A 17650-nucleotide genomic window follows, 5' to 3' on the forward strand; every position below is an offset into this window, starting at 1 on the left:
GGGTTTTTTTGTTCTTCTTTCTCTAATTGCTTTAGGTGTAAGGTTAGGTTGTTTCTTTGAGGTGTTTTTTACGGTAGGGTTGTATTGCTATAAACTTCCCTCTTAGAACTGCTTTTGCTGCTTCCCATAGGTTTGGGGTCTTTGTGTTTTCATTGTCGTTTGTTTCTAGGTATTTTTTGTTTTCCTCTTTGATTTCTTCAGTGATCTCTTGGTTATTTAGTAGTGTGTTGCTTAGCCTCTATGTGTTTGTATTTCTTACAGATATTTTCCTGTAATTGATATCTAGTCTCATAACATTGTGGTCAGAAAGTGTACTTGATACGATTTCAATTTTCTTAAATTTACCAAGGCTTGATTTGTGACCCAAGATATGATCTATCCTGGAGTATGTTCCATGAACACTTGGGAATAATGTGTATTCTGTTGTTTTTGGATGGAATGTCCTATAAATATCAATTAAGTCCATCTTGTTTAAAGTATCATTTAAAGCTTGTGTGTCCTTATTCATTTTCATTTTGGATGATCTGTTCATTGGTGAATGTGGGGTGTTAAAGTGCCCTACTATGATTGTGTTACTGTCGATTTCTCCTTTTGTGGCTGTTAGTATTTGCCTTATAATTTGAGGTGCTCCTATGTTGTTATATCTTCTTCTTGGATTGAAGAAGATGTTTACAATTGTTATATCTTCTTCTTGGATTGATCCCTTGATCATTATGTAGTGTCCTTCCTTGTCTCTTCTATTAGTCTTTGTTTTAAAGTCTATTTTGTCTGATATGAGAATTGCTAATCCAGCTTTCTTTTGGTTTCCATTTGCATGGAATATCTTTTTCTATCCACTCACTTTCAGTATGTATGTCTCCCTAGGTCTGAAGTGGGTCTCTTGTAGACAGCATATAGATGGGTCTTGTTTTTGTGTCCATTCTGCAAGCCTGTGTCTTTTGGTTGGAGCATTTATTCCATTCACGTTTAAGTTAAGTATCGATATGTATGTTCCTATGACCACTTTCTTATTTATTTTGGATTTGTTTTTGTAAGTCCTTTTCTTCTCTTGTGTTTCCCACTTAGAGAAGTTATTTAGCATTTGTTGTAGATCTCGTTTGGTGGTGCTGACTTCTCTTAGCTTTTGCTTGTCTGTAAAGCTTTTGATTTCTTCATCGAATCTGAATGAGATCCTTGCTGGGTAGAGTAATCTTGGTTGTAGGTTTTTCTCCTTCATCACTTTAAATATGTCCTGCCACTCCATTCTGGCTTGCAGAGTTTCTGCTGATAGATCAGCTATTAACCTTATGGGGATTCCCTCGTGTGTTATTTGCTGTTTTTCCCTTGCTGCTTTTAATATTTTTTCTTTGTATTTAATTTTTGATACTTTGATTAATATGTGTTGGCATGTTCCTCCTTGGATTTATCCTGTATGGGACTCTCTGTTCTTCCTGGACTTGATTAACAATTTCCTTTCCCATATTAGGGAAGTTTTCAACTATAATCTCTTCAAATATTTTCTCAGTCCTTTTCTTTTTCTCTTCTTCTTCTGGGACCCTGATACCTCAAATGTTCCTGTGTTTAATGTTGTCTCAGAGGTCTCTGAGACTGTCCTCAATTCTTTTAATTCTTTTTTCTTTATTCTGCTCTGCAGTAGTTATTTCCATTATTTTATTTTCCAGGTCACTTATCCGTTCTTCTGCCTCAGTTATTCTGCTATTGATCCCTTCTAGAGAATTTTTAATTTCATTTATTGTGTTGTTCATCACTGTTTGTTTGCTCTTTATTTCTTCTAGGTCGTGGTTAAACGTTTCTTGTATTTTCTCTATTCTATTTCCAAGATTTTGGATCATCTTTACTATCATTATTCTGAATTCTTTTTCAGGTAGACTGCCTATTTCCTCTTCGTTTGTTAGGTCTGGTGGAGTTTTTCCTTGCTGCTTCATCTGCTGTGTGTTCTTCTGTCTCCTCATTTTGCTTAACTTACTGTGTTTGCAGTCTCCTTTTCTCTGGCTGCAGGTTCACAGTTCCTGTTGTTTTTGCTGTCTGTCCCCAGTGGCTAAGGTTGGTTCAGTGGGTTGTGTAGGCTTCCTGGTGGAGGAGACTAGTGCCTGTGTTCTCATGGATGAGGATGGACCTTTTCTTTCTGGTGGGCAGGTGCACATCTGGTGATGTGTTTTCGGGTGTCTGTGGCCTTCTTATGATGTTAGGCAGCCTCTCTGCTAATGGATGGGGTTGTGTTCCTGTCTTGCTAGCTGTTTGGCATAGGGCATCCAGCACTGTAGCTTGCTGGTCGTTGAGTGAATCTGGGTCTTGGCGTAGAGGTGGGGATATCTGGGAGATTTTCACCATTTGATATTATGTGGAGCTGGGAGATCTCTTGTGGACTTGTGTCCTGAACTTGGCTCTCCCACCTCAGAGGCACAGTCCTGACCCCTGGCTGGAGCACCAAGAGTGTTTCATCCACATGCTTCAGAATAAAAGAGAGAAAAAAAAGAAAAAAAGAAGATAAAATAAAATAAAGTTATTAAAATAAAAAATAATAATTAAGAAAGAAATTTTCTTAAAGTAATAAAAAAAAAGAAAGGAAAAAATGGACAGATGGAACCCTAGGACAAATGGTAAAAGCAAAGCTATACAGACAAAATCACACACAGAAGCATACACCTACACACTCACAAGAAGAGAAAAAGGCAAAAAAAATTATATAGCGTTGCTCCCAAAGTCCACCTCCTCAATTTGGGATGATTCGTTGTCTATTCAGGTATTCCACAGATGCAGGGTACATCAAGTTGATTGTGGAGATTTAATCTGCTGTTCCTGAGGCTGCTGGGAGAGATTTCCCTTTATTTTCTTTGTTCCTACAGCTCCGGGGGTTCAGCTTTGGATTTGGCCCCTCCTTTGCATGTAGGTCGCCTGAGGGCGTCTGTTCTTAGCTCAGACAAGACAGGGTTAAAGGAGAAGCTGATTCGGGGGCTCTGGCTCACTCAGCCCCGTGGGGAGGGGGGGATTACGGATGCAGAGCCTGTGACGGCAGCAGCCGGCGTGACGTTGCACCAGCCTGAGGCGTGCCGTGTGTTCTCCCGGGGAAGTTGTCCCTGGATCACGGGACCCTGGCAGTGGCAGGCTGAACAGGCTCCCGGGAGGGGAGGCACAGACGGGTTTTTAAAGTTTCTTTAAATAGTTTTATTGTTTTTTTTTCTTTTACATTTAAATATTTCATTAACCTAGAATTCATTTTAATATGTTATGAAGAAGGTCAACTTTTGTTTTCTAGCCAGTTATGCTGAGGTCATTTATTAAACCATTCTTTGCCAGGGTAAATGAAATGCCAACTTTATTAAAAGTCTTTTTGGATCTATATACAGACTCTCTCCAGTGCTTACACTGCCTTGGTCATCTTTAAAGTATAGCTTTTGGATGAAGTATTCTCCCTCTTACCCTTCACTTTTTTTCTTTCTGTCTAGAAATATTCTAATTTCAATTTTTTCTTCTTTTGTTTGTTCTAGGGGCTATTTAGAAAAGCCTTTCTTAGTTTCCAATTAGTTACTTTTTTAAGGGGTTCGGGTGAGTTATCTTTTTTTTCTATAACCCTGACCTGATGTGGAATTGGTGAGTCATCTTTTACTTATTAATTTCCAAGTATTTCATCAACTATTTAATTTAACCAATTTTTTCATTCTGTTTTAGAATTAAGATATTCTTTGTGGACAAGTACATGATGAATTTTTGTGATTGTTTCATAGGCAAAGAGAATTATATTTTTACATTTATAGATTACAAAATTTTATGTTACCAAGTTTGTTGATAATATTTAAATATTCTGTACCTTTTTTATTTTATATAATTGATGTATCATATTTTAAAATATGTGCATGTATGCATGAACATATATTTATATACACATACATGTTTTTTTAAAAATTATTATTTATTTATTTATTTATGGATGTGTTGGATCTTTGTTTCTGTGCAAGGGCTTTCTCTAGTTGTGGCGAGCGGGGGCCACTCTTCATCGCGGTGTGCAGGCATCTCACTGTTGCAGCCTCTCTTGTTGCAGAGCACAGACTCCAGACGCGCAGGCTCAGTAGTTGTGGCTCACGGGCCTAGTTGCTCCATGGCATGTGGGATCTTCCCAGACCAGGGTTCGAACCCATGTCCCCTGCATTGGCAGGCAGATTCTCAACCACTGCGCCACATACATGCTTTTATGTGTGTTCCGTGTGGATATAGTAAGGTCTCACTCAGTGTTTTGTGTATGTGTTTTTTCTTTTCCTGTTCTAGAAATTTTGTTTTGTGTGATTGGCTCTTTTATTATCTAGTGCATGAAAGTTTATGACTATTATATCTTCTCCATGGATTATACTTTTTAGTCATTATATAATGTGCCTCTTTTACTTGTTTCATCCTTTTAGAATTGAATTTCCCCTTGTTAAATATTAGTATTACCATTACTCCTAGTTTGTTTTTTATTGCATTTACCTAGATATCTTTACAAGCCATTTTATTTTTAACATTATCACTTTATTCAAAAAGCTTTCCTAAAATAATAAATACATTTTAAAACAATTTTAAGTTAATTTTTTAAATTTTATTATTGTTTCCTCTTTCTTTAATTTTTTGCATGTTGTTCCTTTATTTCCAAACTTTCTCTGTCACTCAATGTAGAAGATTTTATTACAGTTGATGAATTTTTTTTTTTTTTTTTTTTTTTTTTTTGCATTACGCGGGCCTCTCACTGCTGTGGCCTCTCCCGTTGAGGAGCACAGGCTCCGGACGCGCAGGCTCAGCGGTCATGGCTCACGGGTCCAGCCGCTCCGCGGCATGTGGGATCCTCCCAGACCGGGGCACGAACCTGTGTCCCCTGCATCGGCAGGCGGACTCTCAACCACTGCGCCACCAGGGAAGCCCAGTTGATGAATTTTTTAAAAACAGTTCTATTTTACATTGACTTTTTAAATTATTTTGTTTCCTCTTTCCTTAACTTCTGCTACTTACTCGTGGTGTTACTGCTCCTCCCACCACCCACCCACCCAAACCCCTTCTTAATCTGCAAGTTCTGTTTAGATTACCCATTTCAAAATAACCCCTAGTTGAATGAATGAATCAATAAATTAATAAAATAGATATGAACCTGAAAGTTTTGCCAGGAAAGTACATGGTTTTTAAATATGTCTGCTACAGAGGAAAATGCTGAATTAGGGAGTTTGTTCCTGAGTAAGAAATGTAAAAAATATTCAGCTGTATCTTAATTTTATACCCAGATAGATCCATCTTCATCTGTTAGCCTGTAGCCACCTTGATGCTCTCTTTAGCATGCAGTGGTGCATGAGAAACCTCTTGATTACTCTTTCCTTAAGTGCAGAGACTGTATTGTTTTCCCTACTACTTCACTCAAGGTATGGCACAAAGTAATGACCCAATAAAATATTTGTGAATTAAGAAATTTAAGGGTTAAAAGGAACTTTAAAGGTCTTCCATTTCAAGCTCCTACTGAATGCATAAATCCCTTCTGTATCTATTGATGTCATATTTCATTTTTATTAAAAGAAATTATTTACATTTTGATTCATGTATTCTATTTACATATTTATTTTTAGTGTCTGGAAACCTTTTAGAATAAAGTATTACATTTCCAGAAAATATTATAAGAATATTTTTAATTGATAATTACTAGAGTTCCTTTAATGAAGGTGAGGACATGCTATAAATTGATTTTTTGATGAGAAAATAGTAGCTTAGGGAGGTTAAATAATGTGATGATAAGAAACACATCTGGGGATGAAGCTCACAACAGTGTTCTTACAGGCTCTAACCACTTCAGTTGTCCACATAATTTATTCTAAGTTCTAGGATAATGATACTGTAGTTTATAGATAAACATGAGCGTATTGCAAATAGCATTTAATTTTAATTACTTTTCCAGTAGTATTACTGATCTAATTATACTGTCATGTGTTCCCCTTATAAACAACAAAATACATTTCCAAGTTAGCCAACACTAGGGGTGCAGCTGGTGAATCAAAACAAGAGCCATCCATCCAAGTTCATTATTTATCTCAAATCATGTCTAGAAAAGCCTGAAAGAAAATGATACCATATTAATATAAGTACATGCAGGATGCAAAAATCATAAGCTAAGTATTTGTTATACTTGAACAAAGTAATACCATTTTTGCTGAAACAACTTGAGAAGTAGCAACATTTAGATTTTGGTGAATATTATACAAATTGCTTGTAGCTAATGAAATTTACATAGAAAGCATTCTGGAGCTATCATATTTATTTATTTATGCATTTATTAATTCACCTATATCTTCTTTTTAATTGACTCTCAGATACTTTATAAATCTCATTTATGAAGAAAAATCTATAATTAATTGAGGCTGGGGGTGCCAGGGCCTTAAACATCATAGAAGGGAGTAAGTAGTATGGTGAGGAATTTGCACCCAGGGAAGAGATTCATATTCTCATATGAGAGTTAGACATTTTGTCTTCCATTTCCACTTGTAAAAGCAACACTTCAAAACCACAGAGGCAAGGAAATTTAAGGTAACCTGCCAGGATTGAGCTGAGAAATGCTTAGCTATTAAACAGTGGTCTGCCTCTTCATCAGCTCATTGCTGAAGGTGGCTCTGTTGATTGCAACAGAGCACTCTGGAAAATATTTGCTAAATCCACCTTTGGCTCTATCTGCAATAGATCTATGACCTCAGGGTCATATGCCTACATAGGCTGTTGCAAAACTGCATTAAAAGTATCTCCTTTTAAAAAAAAAAAAAAAGTATCTCCTTTTGAGAGATAAAGCAAATGTAACAAACAGTTGGTGAATCTAGGTGAAATGCATAGAGGTATTCATTAAACTATTCTTACAATTTCTTTGTAAGACTGAAACTTTTCAAACAAAAAGTTGTTGGGGAAATAAATATAATTCAGTCAAAAGACAAAACCAAAAAACATATCACCTGTTGGTCACATCTTGGTTGGGAGGAGAGAAAGGGGTACAATGGTTAATATTCATACCAGTTAAGACTATTTGCATAAGCATATGACTCTCCCAGTGTAATCACCTAGGAAATAAAATAGTTGAGTAAATAGTGAGTAATATCATGCTCCTGATTGCTATCCTACATACATAATGAATGGTTAAGAATTCATATAAAAGATGATTCTCCTAATAGAAAATTGGGGCTAGGACCTGAAAGGAAACTCTCAAAACAAGATACACAAATGATCATTAAACATTTTAAAATCCCTTAGTTCCACCAGTAATTAAAGATATGAAAATTAAAGCAATTGTCAATATTTTAATCATAACTTTCAGCATTCATGAAGGAGAAGAAAAATAAAAATACAAACACCTCTAATTCTGTGTGTTATCAATTCTGTGTGTAAATCAATGCAATCTTTATGGAGAGTTATTTGGTAATATATTTATTTTAAAAACTTTTAGAATGCCAGAATCCTTTATTTCCTCTAGAAATTCTGCTTCTAGGAATTTATTCTAGAAAGAAATAGATAAAAACCTATATTATAGATAATACAGATTATGTATATATGCAAAAAAGTTATGCATAAGGATGCTAATTGCAGTATTGTCTTTATTAGGACTAGGTCAGAAAAATCTAAATGTCTAATGAGAGACACTTGCTTAAAAAAGAGTATGGGCTTCCCTGGTGGTGCAGTGGTTGAGAGTCCACCTGCCGATGCAGGGGACACGGGTTCGTGCCCAGGTCCGGGAAGATCCCACATGCCGCGGAGCGGCTAGGCCTGTGAGCCATGGCCGCTGAGCCTGCGCGTCCGGAGCCTGTGCTTCGCAATGGGAGAGGCCACAACAGTGAGAGGCCCGCGAACCGCCCCCACACAAAAAAAAAAAAAAAAAAAAGAAGAGTACATGGCACACAATGGAATATTATATGGTCATTAAAAATCATATAGAAAATAACACTATAGAAGAATATTAAGTAACATGGAAAATTTTCTGTGCCACAATGTGAAATATTCAAGTTCTAAAATGCACACAGGATAAAAAGAAAAACATCTACTGAGATATTAGCTGCTTCCCTCTTAGTGCTGAAATTATAAATTGTTCTACATTTCTCTGTATTTCCCAAAACGTCTACACATAATATGTACTACTTTCGTTATTTAAAACCACAATTAATGTTAAAATAAACAGAAGTTATTCCATTTGCTAGGTTTAGGCATAATTATGCACCAACACATTGTGACTTGGTGCAGAGCTGAGTGACAGTGGGAGCATCAAGCAGGGAGCATCAGATCACATGGCACAGTGGGGGAATGCATGGTGTTCAGATCACAGCTTCAGCTCTATGTACAAATGGTAGGTAGCATCTTTCATTTGTTTCTACACCTCAGAAAAACTAAAAGTCCAACTAAAGAATCAGCTGAGACTGACAGATACCAGAAAAGAAATAGTGGTTCTAGCTGCTAAATCCAAGTTGAGCCTTAAAGATAGTCAGTGGTCACAGTATGAAGTCACAGTAATTTCAAAGATGACCTCTTGCTCTAAATATTACCTCACAGTCACCGCTTGCGTGGGAAGAGTGCTAGATAAGAAAGATGGGAGTCTCAGGTGAATGCAAATGTAGCCTGAATCACTCGTTCCGAAATCCAGCTGGTGATCAGAATTTCTTGGGGACATTTATTAAAAATATATATTCTTAGGATCTTCCCATGTAGAGGCTCTGATGTAATAAACCTGGGTTGACTCCAGGAACTCTCTTTTCTAAATAAGCTCTGCAGGTTTAGATGATTGCTGTGTGTAATGGTTGAACAGAAATGATAGTTCAACTACTGTGGCTCGTGGTATGCTAGATAATCTACGTTTTTGCCCCATGTGTTTTCACCTTAAAAAACAAGGCTTCAGTTAACATTGGTTACTTGTTTTCCTTGGTTCCTAAATGCAGAGGAATGGGAAGTTTACATCCCAAGTGCATATATCCTTTATAGTTTGTTCCATACGTTCAGTCTTAATTGTATAATAAATATATTATAGTTCTCATGCCATAGTGTGGGATTATTAATTTTCAACTCATCTTTTTATTATCTTCATAAAAGTCATGAGTTAACCTTTTTAGATACTGTTTTATATATTCTAACTAGGGGACACTACCTTTTGATTGTATTTGAAATTGTGAAGCTTGAATGGGCAAAATCAGATAGGTAACATTTCTTACCAACTGATACCTTAAGAAGGCTTACTTCCTTCTAGATAGATATTACATATTACCCAGGTGTGGTCTCTGTGTTTCTGCTACTTGTACATTAACTAAGAAATTGACCATCGGATTATCTACTTTAGTGGGTTTTAATCTGTGGTTTTACTTTAAACTCTAGGATTCTCTTAGTCCTCTCTGAGTACATAAGGGGGTTGAGCAAAGATCTGAGGGATATTGCCCTTAAATTGGGCCCCTGCCACCTCCTCATCCTTTATTTCGTGGGCTTTTGATACACTCAGGCTTGCTGCAAAATTTCTAATTTCCAGTATCTTGCATATTGAGTTTCTATGTGTGCCTTTATTGGAAAATGGGTTTTACCTAAAAAAGGGCTATCCAAGATCTTGATAATCATTGGGTTTAGTCATAGAATATTTATAAATTTATGAAAATCTGACTTTCTGACATGCAGATGATTCTGGAATCAAAGATGAGTAAGAGCTCATTATCAAAGAAGGAGAAAGATGTGTAGAACAGACAAATTGCATTTAAAGCGAAGCTTGAAATGGACAGCAATTTTGTCAGATGGTGTTGGAGGAAAGATGTTGTTTACAATGGGAGCACAATATAAAAGGGCCTGACCTTTCCGGGAATGGTGAAAAATTCACTGTGACAAAAGTGCAGATGTATAGTGAAGGGGGACAGGGGCAGGAGACAGTGCTGGGACCAAGTAACAAGCCATTTTCACTCCCAGCTAATAAATCTGGATTTTAACACTTAGATAACAACGAGCTAACATTAAGCAGGAAAGTAAATTGGTCAGAATTTTCTGTTTTTAGGATGGTATATGTGATGGCAGAGTAACAGACAAATTGAATATAGGTGGGACAGAACCTACGTCAGGGAAACCAGGTAAAAGTTGAAGTTGGCTATGATGAGGAATTAAGGGAGTGATGGTATTTCCATGATAGAAATGAATAACTTTTGCTTAGATGCAAAGGTTAAGAAGATGAGCATCAGGACAATGTTTCCATGAAAATCAGTGGCAATGATGCTACAAGAGGGAAGGAGGACTAAGGGTCAGAGGGTTGCACAGGGCAGATGGAGAATACAGAGCAAAAGAAAGTTGAGTTGATATACTCATTTGCTGAGGAGAAGTAGAAAGAAGAGATATTCACTTCTACTTCAGTTCTGGTGTGACCATGTGAAAAACAAAAACCCAGTTGATGCCAATAGGCCGAATTTCCAGAGGCAACAGGCAAATGCTGCTTCCTCCCTTGCTGTTTCCCTCAAAAAACAAATGGTGAAGACTTGACCGTGACTGTCCTCTTGGGATCTCTGATCCGCAAGTCTAGTTCCCTGCAGAGCAGTGGATTTTCATGGTGCAGAGGGAGATGCTGAAACTTCAGGGGTTCACTGCCACTTCATTAGCCACTTGAGGTTGTGAATGCTTCTCTTTTCTCACAAATTCAAAGCCTAATTCAGTGGCCGTGTGGAGTACAAAATAAGAAAACATTAATTTATTGTAACAGAAACCAGTTTAATGAATAAATCTTTTTGAGTTTTCTGTGACAGATCTTACATAAATAAAGAGAGGTTTAAAAGTGGACTTTTAAACACAGGTTTTTAGCTCACCTCACAGTTTTCCCACAAGGATAGAACATTTATCTTCCTAATTTGAAACTTTTCACAATCCACTGAAATTATGAACACTGACTATCCACAGTCATCCTTTTAGTTACATCTTGGCATGCAATAGAAATGATGACTATGAAAGAAAATCATGTGCTGTTTTAAATGTCATTTGCCTAAATAATGTTTCCAAAAAGTCACACTTACTACATTTTGATAGCTTTAGAGGGATATAAGGTATGAAAAAAAATTCTGATGACATGATATATAAAAATGTTGTCACATGAGGAAGAATAATAATCTATGTGTGGAGGACTAGTGCTCTGGGAAGTAGGGCCTGATCTTCATGGACATCTTCTTCATCGAGTACCAGGACCCCTGCCAGTTCATCCACACCACTCCATCGTCTGTGCCGTGCTTTGCCATGTCCCAGGTATAAGGGCCACCCCAGTAGTATCTGCCATTTGGATTGGCCGCATGACATCTATTATACCACCATCCACCACCATCCTCTTTAGAACACTGCTTTCTGGGATCTGTAGTTTTCCTGAAAGGAAATTTGTTTGGGGTTATTAGAACTGCAGTGCCCTCAAGTTAATTCTTTGCAAAGTACGCACAGAGAAGTGCTGGGTGCAATATTCCTTCCCTCTGGTTCTATATGTAAAGTCACAATTACACAGCAAAGGTCTTCTCTGCCCTATAGGAAGAAAGGGAGAGAACTGGGTCTATGTGGCAAATTAATCTATATTTGTTACTTTATCCTGAAATGATAGCTTTCAGATCCCTTAGTGTTACAGATCCCTGGGAAACAAAATGGAGGTTTTGATATACACAGTCCAATTTAGAGACAGGGAAATCTGTCTAAGTACGCACTACTTTGTAACTGTGCTCAAATTCCAGTTGTATCTTTTATGGTTATGTGATTTTGTGTAAATTACTTAATCTCTCTAATTTTCATTTGTAAAATGAGGATAGTAATGGCAACGTTATAGCTGGAGTGCTTTAGAGTGACCCAGAAAGAGCTTAGCACAGTGGCTGGCACACAGGAAGTACCCAAGAAATGAGAGTCACTAATCACATTAGTGATCATTAATGACTCCAAGCAGCTATGTTAGCAGCGGTGCTAAAAGCAGGAGGGAAGAACCAGCACGTACCAGCCATCGTTGTCTCTGTCATATGTGCTGAAGAACATGCTGTTGTGGATGGTCATAGTCCGGTTTTCTCCCACCAGCTGAGAAGCTCCTTCTATGAGGGCATTGCCAGCTGTGCCCTTGTAGTTGCTCACTGAGAGTTGATATTTGTTGGCCTCATTCTGTACAGTGAATCCTTCATAGAGTGCTGTCACCTTATCTCCTTTCCAGTCCTCCATTTCAATAAAAAGCTTTGTGGGTCCCAACCTGGTAAGCTGACTAATTTTGTCATTTCCAAGCCAATACTCACCTAAAGGAAAAATAAAATAAAATCTCACCAAAAATAAAACCTTTAAAAAAAAAACTGGCTTTTCCCCCTCATCATTAGCTTTTATACTCTTTTTGTAAATTCTTCTTAACCTCCTAAAACTCCTAAAAACAGACTACCAACACTATGTTTTTTAAATGGAGAAAAATAATCTAAAAAAGAATGATTTTATTTTGTACTCCTAGCTTTTACCTGGTACACCACAGTATTTTTTCCCATCTGCATTGGTTGCAATATTTCCAAATCCTTCCTTATATGGATCCCATTTCCTGCCAAAGTCAACACTACCATCTTGACGGTTCTGAATTACTGTCCATCCTTTGGTTGAAAGAAACAAAATAACACACATTACCACTAACAAATAATGTCACTTTGAGGGCAATGTCTGAATTCCTTGCCCATTTAATTCATGCCCATTGATATTTAGTGCTCCAAAATAGATATAATAAGGAAATAGATGTGAGAGGAAAACGCGCAAAATCTTTGGAAACTGCAAGTGCCTTATCTTACCCCAAATTGTGAATCAGAGATATTCTAAAACATCAGATTGAATTCCAAATCAAATGGCTCATTGTTAGCTACGTTAAAGCTAGGTTTTATTTCCTGGCATTAAAATAATTTCAGCATAATAGGTCAAAAGCTATCAAACGCTTACCTCCTCTTTCTGTTTTCATATCACAGTATACTCTATATGGTTTGGTAGAACTGTCAGGCTGAATGAGATACATTTCAGATGTTTCACCTCCATTCCTGATAATTTCCTCACATTCTGCAACCATAAGATAACATTATATTTAGGAATTACAACATCATTACCTTGTCTTTAGTCACTAATTTTGTAAGATAACTGATTACATAGATACTAAGGAACATTTTATTTTAGACATTTGAGAATATGTTGTAGAAACTGAATCTTCCTTTTACTAAAAATCGAACTCAGTTTCAAGGAATTCTATCTGCCAAGGGGGTGAAAAAGCTCTTCTCTACCTTTTGTGTCCTGTGATATCCATAAACTTCCAGAACTCATGTGATGGAGAAATCTTTACATGTATGTATCCATGATTCCAGCATCTTTTCAAGAAAGCATGTACATTACACCCATGGAGCTACCACCATAATTACACTGCTTCCTACTCATCAAAAACTGGCAAATGTATTAGGCATGCTAGGGATATCTTCATGATGTGCTAAGATGTCATTAGGATCTGTTGGGAAATCCACTGGACTTCTTTTAGTTCTCTTATTTTTAGAGAGTGTGAGTTCTTCTGGAACCTACTAGAAATATGTGTCTTAACTAGCTACCTCTGCCAGACACCACAGGAATATTGCAAGTGACAGTACACGGGCTGCGGCAGTATTCCATCTGAGTTGAGACATCCGATTCTAAATTTTGTATTTTGCTTCTCAGATTTTCCAGAATTGAACGGAGCACACGAAGTTTAGTTGGAATATTACTGTTCACAGTCTCATCTATATATAACTGGTGCTTTTCCAGCTGTGAGGAGTACTCATTTATTACATTTTCATTATCTGGAAAAATGAAATTATGTAGGAATGGTTAGCATTTTCTCTCGATAAAAAAACTAAATGTATTCAACCACACAATTGTGATTCTGATTTTCTGAGAATGAACTTATAGACCCCGAATGAACATCGGGCAGTCATGATAGGTAGTTGTACTTAGGGGAAATTATTTTCCCCATGGCATACACAAATTAACATATAGTCTAGCTACTATAATAGTAATTTACCTTAGATTAAGCTAAAAATTATGGCTAATAATAAATACAATAAGTTGTTTATTACTTTGGTGAGGAAAAGAGGAGAAAGCAGGACTTAGGCTTTCCATCTCAGAAGTTCAACATCTTATGGAGTAGATACACTGATTTATTTATTCATCTTACTTAAGTACAGCAGAGACTTGAAATACACAAAAGAAATGCCATGATTCCGTTGAAAAATGTCCAAACTTGGGTTTGCTACTCCCTGAAACACCTATGCCATGCTGGCTCACTAGCTGATTCCTAACCACCAAGACAATAGCACTCAAAGTTCACATCTCAGGATTCAAAGGGTAAGATCATTATCTTCAATTCAATTGAGTATATCCTGGACACAGTTATATTCAAAACCTCAAATGTTAAATCTATAAATGCTAAATTTTTACTCTGTGAATATACTGTCTTCGGAGTCACAAGTTTTTTTTATAGACTAAAAATAAGGACTCACAGTGAAAATTTTCATAGAGAATCATCCTTGCTGATGCCAGACTGGGAATAAGAGCTGCATAGTGCTTGTCAGACAAGTTGCAGGTGAAGATGCCTAAGTGAGGACCTTGGGGTAATCAGGCTCATACTGAACTACTCGGACTCATCTAGAAACATGGATCTTCTCAGAATTGTGCATTCCCATGGCACTCTGACAGTTTCAATTTTATAACAGAATCAAACAGGAAACACAAGGACATCTACCTTTTACTTGCTTCTGCCTCTCTTTCCAAATGTTTCTTAGCACAGTTATATACTGAAAGGTGGAAGAAGCGGTCTGGGAAACAGACTCTATATTAGTCATTAACTCTTCTACATTCTTTCTAGTTAGTCTTTCCTCTTTTACCAAAGTATCTTGCAACTGACATCCTGTAGGACACAACACGCCCTGCAAACAAAGAAAATAGCCAACATTAGATGAAGGATTGGGGTTATGGATATTTGTGAAAATAGCACATAGTGAAAATTCAATGATATCATTCACCAATATAAAAACTTGCAATTTGATTTTCTTTCTGTGAGACCAGAAATTCTAGGTTCATCATTATATTCCTCTGAAGATTAAAAATAATCTTTACCACAGAACAAAGGTAATTAGGCTATGAAAATGTTACCATCTGAACAGACAAAGTGGGCAAAGCACAAAGGAGATGATGTTTCATGATGTTTCATGTGTCCTAATTTGTAATCTTGGGCCCAGACCAAAGAAAATTAGAAAGGCACCCTTAGCTCAGGGCCCAATAAGTTTATGTTTTGTATTTACATCCAAAAGAAACAAACAAAATAAAAATGATGGTAATGTGGGTCAACACAACATCAGGAAGACATGATGAATACAGGCCTTCTTCGCATGGCAGGCCCACCCACCAGGTCTGGGTCAGCGTGCAGGCAGCCGTCAGCATCAGGGGGTTTTCTCTCCACTTTCTTCTGGCGGTTAGCTGTTTTGGCTGGACGAGCCTTATAGCCATCTCCGCTGATGGGAGGGGGGACGGGTCTCAGGCTGGGAGGCTCTTCCCTCTTCTTGTCATAGGGTCGATGACCACGGGCATCCAAATGAAACTTCAGGGAACCAGGCAGAAATAAAATGTAGAGTGTTATAGGAGATTTTAGATGCAGCTATTCCAACACCCTCATTCTATAACTTAGGTTATCAAATGACTGAGGATTTGCTTAAGATCCATCAACTAGCTAGTTGTTGTTCGTAAATCAATAGGTTCCTTAGGTCTCTTCAGTAACAGTAGAAAGAAAAACAGTGCAAAAAGCTATTGTGCCTGGGGTAGTTTTTAAAAAGAGACTTTAAAAAATGTTGCATTAGATAATGAAAGGTAATGACCTCAGATTCCTGAAACCTATAAGTTGGAAGACACAAAATAGTAAGAAATCTATACCGTCAGGAGGAATAAATGTTCTCAAGGCACTGGATTACTAAATTCCTGTAATTATTGTTAATTATTTTTTTACTTTCAATTTTTATGAATTGATGATTAATTTGGCTAACTCCTATATAATAATATTTAAGAGGTAATACAGATTTATTAAAAGCGAAATTTACTTAGGATTTATTTGTAATAAGACAACCATTGGCTCTAACACGTTTGAAGAGGAATAAGGCATTCTGGAGCCAGACTGCTTGGTTTCAAGTCTTGACCCCCACCACTTACTAGCTATAAAGATCTTCGGCAAGTTACTTCATCTGTAAAATAGGGATGATAAAAGTATCTGCCGTATAAGATGATTGTTAGGATTAAATGACTTATTGCATATGACACCCTTAGAAGAATACCTGGCACATATTGAGTTATTATTATTATTTTTATTGCAATCACACATAACAGATACTACAGTGTAAGTGGCTTTTCCACTACTAACTTCAACCTTAACTTCTATCAACAAAATTGTTAAATCATTCTCATGAAATTTTCTACTTGATTTCCTTTATCAAATACCATGATTTTCTCATATTTAAAATAATTCTCAAGGTATGTGCATTGCAATTAAAATTATTTGCTAATTGAAAAAATATTACATTAAAAGATAGTGAAGTGGAAAATATGCAATGCAATACAAAAGTGCTGGCTTAGATTAACTATATTATCATCATATGACCTTTGCCAGTACTTTCACCTTTTGGCACTTAATTACAAATTAACAAATGACTAGACTTGCTGCAGAGACTAAGCTCTCTAGCTATTTTGTGGGCCTAGAAGTCATCGAATGACTGTTTGGAATTTCACTGTCATTTATTCAGTAAGTTAGAATAATATTTAACATTTAGTGATAGAACGCTAGGCTTTAAACCCAGGCAAGTTGGATCAAGATTCCCCTGCTTAACTGCTGAAATTAAACTATAGTATATGTTATGTGTGACTGCAAGAAAAATAATAATGTATGAAGATTTGTAGGAAATATACATATTTTGTGTCAAAGACATGGTCCCAGCCAGACAGGAATTTTGTGAAATGTGATTCATCTGTTTACTGCAGATCAAATTATAACAGAAGAAAAATATTTCCTTTTTATTTTAGAATATAATTAAAGAGGTAGTGTTGGTGATCTAGCTTTACTAGAGAAAAGTAAATGAAAAAGGTTAAACATCTTAAAAGAAATTATATGAAGTTTATGAAGACCACTTATTGAAATAACTGAAACTAGAAAATCCAATTGGAAGGCTAAACTAGTAAACTGTCTCTGTGTAGATCAGTTGGTGAGCAGGAGTGTAAAAGTGCTTAGCCAAGTACTTTGTAAAAGTTTACTCTTACACATTCTTTACATTTTTCTTACCTAATTCAATTAACCAAATAACTATCTTTTTATATGTATAGTTTGATAATTAAAACACTTAGGTTCCCTTCAAATTCAACAAGTGATCCAAAATGAATCACTTCATTTATGTATTACTGTGTACTTTTATTTCTAGTATGGTGATACTATGCTATACACAAGCAATTTGATCCGGAGTTATCTGATAATAAAATTTTAATTCTTTAAATATTCATTTCTCTAAATGTATTTTTGTATTTTTGACATCTTCAAACCAGTAGGAGTAAATCAGCAAAGATAGTTCTTGAGGAAAAACTGTTCTACAAATGAATAAATTAAATGGAGTGATGTATTTGATAACCACTCATAATAACA

At 36.4% G+C, this 17650-nt stretch overlaps 1 protein-coding gene across 1 annotated transcript; it reads right to left on the reverse strand.

Moving 5' to 3' along the window:
* Window positions 1-10683: 10683 nt before the first annotated feature.
* Window positions 10684-16307, reverse strand: FGB (fibrinogen beta chain). The gene is made up of 8 exons (XM_033856425.2): window positions 16299-16307; window positions 15383-15631; window positions 14720-14903; window positions 13551-13778; window positions 12904-13017; window positions 12441-12566; window positions 11945-12230; window positions 10684-11337 (listed from the first exon to the last, which is right to left on the reverse strand). The coding sequence occupies exons 1-8, from the start codon at window positions 16305-16307 to the stop codon at window positions 11106-11108; spliced, it is 1428 nt and encodes a 475-aa protein (XP_033712316.1). The 3' UTR covers window positions 10684-11105.
* Between the last annotated feature and the right edge of the window lie 1343 nt (window positions 16308-17650).

This window comes from Tursiops truncatus, chromosome 5, assembly GCF_011762595.2.
Source record: "Tursiops truncatus isolate mTurTru1 chromosome 5, mTurTru1.mat.Y, whole genome shotgun sequence".
In the NCBI taxonomy this organism is placed as follows: Eukaryota; Metazoa; Chordata; class Mammalia; order Artiodactyla; family Delphinidae; genus Tursiops; species Tursiops truncatus.

Excerpts from the sequence above, each read along its gene's own strand:
- FGB (XM_033856425.2), bottom strand. Across the intron at positions 13,779-14,719 it reads GAGGCAGAAGCAAGTAAAAG|ATAATGAAAATGTAATAAAT; the intron begins GTAGATGTCCTT and ends TCATTTTTCCAG. Across the intron at positions 11,338-11,944 it reads GACAGAGACAACGATGGCTG|GAAAACTACAGATCCCAGAA; the intron begins GTACGTGCTGGT and ends ATTTCCTTTCAG.